Below are 5,915 nucleotides of genomic sequence, written 5' to 3'. Positions count from 1 at the left end.
CCTCACACCATACACTGGTACAATTTCTAAAAAGATCAGACATTCAGATTTTTAAAAAGCATGCAAACATTATGAAAAGATTAGTGAATTTCTTTATAACCTAAGAGGAAAGAAAGCATTTATAATGATGATTAAAATATGAGAAATAATAAAAAATTAAAACCTTTAAAAATTTTATATCCTAAGGAAAGTCAAAAGCCAAATCACAAAATAGAGAGGAAATATATGCAACTTATATCTCAGACAAAAAACTAATATAGTAAATATACAGTTCTCCTAAAAATTGGGAAAATCAAAATCCAGCAGAAAAGTGGGAGAAAGTTGTAAAAAGATCATCCATATAAGAAGTAACACCAACAGCCATTAAATACCTGAAAACATCTCCAATGTTTCTATTTATAAGAGAAATCCAAATTATAACAATGCTTAAAAACTATTTTGCACATATCAGGTTGGAAAAGTTGAGAAATTTTGAACATATACTATGTTACAGAGACTGTAGGAAAGTGAGTCCTCCATTTATTGCTGAGGGGAAAGTAAATGTGAGTTCTCCCCCAAAAGACCCACAGATTGAATACAATCTCAATCAAACTTAAGATCTTCTGTAAGAATGAAAAGGCAAACCATAGACCATTTAGAAATCTTATGTTTAGCATAAGACTAGAATTCAAAATATATAAAGAACCTTGACATCTCAATGAGAAAAAATAAATAAGCTACTTTTTCTTAAATGGGGCAAAAAGCCAAAGAAGACAGGTGGATGACACATGGCCACATGAAAAGATGCTCATCATCATTTAGTCACTAGGGAAATGCAAACTAAAACCACATTGAGATACCATGACACACCTATTAAAAATCTTTTCAATTAAAAAGTAGGCCATACCAAGTATGGTGAGGAAGTGCAGGAATAGAAAATCTTAAACACTACTCCTGAGAGTGTAAAATGGCACAACCACTTTGGAAAACTGTTTGGCAAGTTTTTGAAAAATTAAACATATACCTGACATACCTCACTGTTCCACTCCTGTGTATTACTCAAGAAAGATGAAAGATTTTGTCTATACAAAGACACATACATGGATGTTCACAAGAATTTTGTTTGTAGTAGCCCCAAAACTGGACACAACCCAAATGGCCATCAACAGGGGAAACAAACAAATGGTAGTGGTGTATCCATATATACTGCTAGTAATAGCAGCGGTAGTTAGCAGTATAGTCATTCACTCAGTGACTCACGACTCAACAACAAAAAATAATGAATTATTAATAGATGCAACAACATGGAAGAATCTCAAAATACTTAAACCAAGTGGCATAGACCAGACAAAAATGAACACATACGGTACAATTACACTTTTAGAAAATCTTGAGAATGAAAATGAAAGAAAGAAAACAGATCAGTGGTTACCTAGAAAGAATGGGGGGAATGGAAGAATTCCCAAAGGGACAAGACTGTGGTGATGATTTCATGAGTGTAGACATATGTCAACATGTATCAGAATTACATTTTAAACATTTAAGTTGTGTGCTAATTTAATTTGTTTAAATTGTATGCTAATTATAGCTTCCTAAAACCCCTTTTAAAGCATAAAAAATAAATACATGTTTATTAAACTGAAAATACTTAAAATACTGCACTTTCATGCCCCAAGTGCTCCACCCCTGCAAAGCATCAATCAAATAGAAGCAGAGATAGTGTAAGCATAGGGTAGAGCCAGAAGATCAAGGGACCCAAAATGGTGACAGAGACAAACCCACCAGGGGTTTATTACATCTTCTTTCTCACTCATATCCTTTTGCATTCCTCCTCCTCTGGCCTCAGGAAGAACAGTAAAGTAACTCTTGAATAAGACACAGCACTAACCATTAGACGCAAAGCTGATAAATCAAACCATGAAAAATAAGAACATCTGCAATCAAAAGACACCATTAAGAATAAGCGAGACATAGTCTGAGAGAAGACAGATAATAGAGAGAGATGGAGGTACAGGCAGACATAAAGATATGTTTATATGTACATATACATGTATATTACCTGTATATACACATATGTTATACATGCATGTACATATATAAGCACACATGCAAATATATGGGCTTGTATGTAGAATTTTTAAAATTCTTTAAAGTAATAAGAAAACAACTAAAAATTCTGATTTTCAAGTGGGAAAAATACTCCAATAATTACTTTGCAGAAGATATCCAAATAGCCAATAAAACTATTAAAAGGTGCTCAACCTCATTACCCATCAGGAAAATGAAAACTACAATTAAAAGGCATTCTGCTACAAGACCTGAAAGGATGAATGAAAATGTTGAGTATTAATGAGGATGTAGAGAAACTGAAACTTTTGGACATTGTTGATAGCAGCATAAACAGTTTTACTGGAAAGGAGAAAGAGGAAACTTTCTGATGTGGATGGAAATGTTTTAGATCTTGAATAAGGTTGTGGTTACATATACATATGCAAAAGTTCAATGAGTTATACACATGATTTGTGCACTTTACTATATGAAAGTTAATTACAAAAATTTTTGTGAAGGTTTCTGTTTTCTTTCATTAACTCCTTTGTACTGCATACCCCAATATACCAACCCCATTCCTAAATTCTAGGTCTCCTGAATTCAAAGAACTATTCAATCTCATCTAAAGTACAGTCCTCCTCTGTATGTTTATTCTTCTCATTGCAACAACATTGGCCAGAATCAAAGGGCAAAACTAAGTTTTATCCAAACTTCCCTTATTTCCTAATACAATAACTTTCTGAAAGGGAAAATTTATAAGTAAAAATATTTCCCTAGCACTTCACTTTTTGTTATTCTCAAAGATATTTTACCACTAATGAGTTTAGTGAGTTTAAACCAAATTTTTTTTCTTTTTTGAATTTTTTATATAAATCTATATTTTCCATTAATAATACTGTGTATTTATAAAATTTTTCCTGAGATCAATATCTCTTTCCCATATGCCACGCTTCCCAGAAGGCACTAGTGGTAAAGATCTTGTCTGCCAGTGCATGAGACTTAAGACATTTGGGTTCGATCCCAATTGGATCCAATCTTCTGGATCCAGAAGATTCCCTGGAGGAGGAAATGGCAGCCCATTCCAGTATTCTTGCCTGGAGAATCCCATGGACAGAGGAGCCTGGCAGGTTACAGTCTATGAGGTTGCAAAGAGTCAGACACAACTGAAGCGACATAGTGCACGCATGGGCGCTCGCGTGCGCGCGCGCACACACACACACACACACACACACACACATTTTCCATTCAATAATACTGTGTTTTTGAAAATTTATCCTGAAATCAACATCTCTTCTCCATTTGCCTCATCATTAGAATGTGATGGCAATCAGCAGTGCCTGAAAATGCAATAGCAATTGCCTCTTCTAAAGAGCAGTAAAGTAGCTTGGTGCTGCCCTGATAACTAAATGTGTACCCACAGCCATCTACTTCTCTGTTCCATCCTCCAGACAATAGAAATATTACAAGAAATAAAGAAATAAAATGCAAGCCACCTGTGTAATTGTAAACTTTCTGGTAGATAGATATGTTAAAAAACTAAACAGAGAAATTCATTTTAATTGCATTTTTATTCAACATAGTAGATCAAAAGTGTCAATTCAGCATGTAGTCAATATAAAAGACAATCAATGAGGTATTTTACATTAGTTTTCATATTAATTATTCAAAGCTCCAGTGTGTATTTTACACTTAAACCATGGCTCAATTTGGATGATCACATTTCAAGTACTGGATACTGTATATGGCTAGTGGCTATTGTATTGGATAGTACAGCTCCCAGTTAACTCAGACTACAACCAAGGTACCCCTTGAAATGAAACTCCAAATTCTGACCCATGAGTGTTGAAATACCTCCACCCTACATCTTTATACCCCATCAAATTATATTTCTCTCACCTGGAAGTTCTAATTCACTAAACTTTGTCCCTAGAGCTCCACCTACCAAGTCAGAGGTGCCCATCTTGCATTTATCTGAAATCTAACATACTTCCCACTCACACACTACAAAATTCATCAGAACTGATCTTGTCGTTTTGCCAAGACCAACTCAACAAAATCTTTCACCTCCTACTCTCTTACAAAATGTGATATATTAAAATTATCCTGTGAGAAGTAGCATGAAATTACTGTGAACATATTCATAAGTTAAATGTGCTAGGTCAACAAACATGCGAAGTAGAATATTCCAAGAAAGACATTAGGCAAGAAAACATGGCATAAAGAAAACAAACTAGGTTGGGATTCAAGCTGAGATTTCAGTCCCAGCTGTAGCACCAGGTAGTTCTATATTCTTGGGTAACATACATTTCTGAGTCTCCAAAGTGTGATGTATTATACACTGGCACTGGATTAAATGATTCCAAAGTCCCACTCAACATTGAATAGTCTATAATATAGCAACTACTTCTGTAAAATAAAGAAGGAAGAGGGGAAATGAGGGTGAGGGAGGATGAATCCACCTGGAAAAAAGTTAAATCTCCTTTATATATTGGACAGAACGGATGCACTGGAACTTTAAGTCCACACCAAATAACAGCAACAATAATAACAAACATTCCAATAGAAAAATATTGGATCCTTTTTCTCAATTTCTAATATTTCTTCAAGACAACGTTATTCTGTCCAAGGTTTTCTTTAGGGCAAATTTGACATCCTTATTCCTCAAGCTATAGATTAATGGATTGAACATGGGCACCACAATGGTATAGAACAAGGAGGACACTTTTCCCTGATCAAGAGGTAAAATAGAAGGTGGTTTGAGGTACATAAAAGCTCCTGACCCAAAGAAAAGAGAGACTGCAAGTATGTGCGAACTGCAAGTACTCAAAGCCTTGGACCTTCCCTCAGTGGAGCTAATGTGGAAAATGCTAGAAAGAATAAAACCATAAGAGATAAAAATGGCAACAATGGGCACCCCAATGCCAGTGGTCACAACAATAAAGACTACCAGCAAATTTACATGAGAGCTGTTACAGGAGAGCTCAAGGAGGGGAATGATGTCACACATATAGTGATTGACAAGGTTGTTACCACAGAAAGTCAGAAATACTATATTTCCTGTATGGGCCATAGCCCCAAACACTCCCATCCCATAGACCCCCAACAAAAGGAGTAAACACACCTGAGGAGACATGGTGACCGTGTACACCAGGGGCTTACAGATGGCGACATAGCGGTCATATGCCATTGCGGACAGGATGAAGGATTCAGAAAAGACAAAGAAACAGAAGAAAAAGAGCTGAGTCATACACCCTGCATAGGAAATGAAGTTCTTCTCTGAGATGAAACTTGTCAGCATTTTAGGGACGATGGCAGTAGAGAAACTAAAATCTATGAAGGACAAGTTGAAGAGGAAAAAGTACATGGGAATATGAAGGTGAGAATTCAGTCCAATCAAGGTTATCAAGCCCAGGTTGCCCACTACGGTGACCATGTAGAAACACAGAAACAGGAAGAAGAGGGGGATCTGGAGTTCTGGCTGATCTGTTAAGCCTGCGAGGATGAACTCTGTCACAGAGGAGGTGTTCGCTTCGGCCATTCTCCTCTAGGAAGATCTGTGAGGGGAAAAGATTTGTTCAGAGAAAGAGAGGAAAAAAATCCGTCTTGAGAATGGCATTTGAACTGAGAGATTTTTTAATTTCAGGAAGATGGCATTTCTTCATACCTACTGTGTTTTCATGGTCCCCAAGTGCCATGAACCACCCTAGTAACTGTCTGTGGGTGATATTTGCTTTCAGAGTAAAGGCTGATACAACCAAAGAGAGCCCATGAACTCATCCGGCCACCTTTTCCTGTACCCCTTCTGTGCACTTCCTCCCCTCCACAGCCCTTGGTCAAGTATGTAAGACCTGGGGCCCTTCTCTAGGGTTGCTCTTGAGACATGGAAG

General features: G+C 36.6%; 1 protein-coding gene across 1 annotated transcript; it reads right to left on the bottom strand.

Annotated features, from left to right (window-relative positions):
- Positions 1–4,630: 4,630 nt before the first annotated feature.
- Positions 4,631–5,566, bottom strand: LOC133066593 (olfactory receptor 8B12-like). Its single transcript, XM_061157825.1, has one exon. The coding sequence runs from the start codon at positions 5,564–5,566 to the stop codon at positions 4,631–4,633; it is 936 nt and encodes a 311-aa protein (XP_061013808.1).
- Positions 5,567–5,915: the final 349 nt, after the last annotated feature.

Source organism: Dama dama, chromosome 2 (assembly GCF_033118175.1).
Source record: "Dama dama isolate Ldn47 chromosome 2, ASM3311817v1, whole genome shotgun sequence".
Lineage (NCBI taxonomy): Eukaryota > Metazoa > Chordata > Mammalia > Artiodactyla > Cervidae > Dama > Dama dama.
Note: the sequence above shows the minus strand (reverse complement) of the source record. Positions and strands in the feature narration are given on the sequence as shown.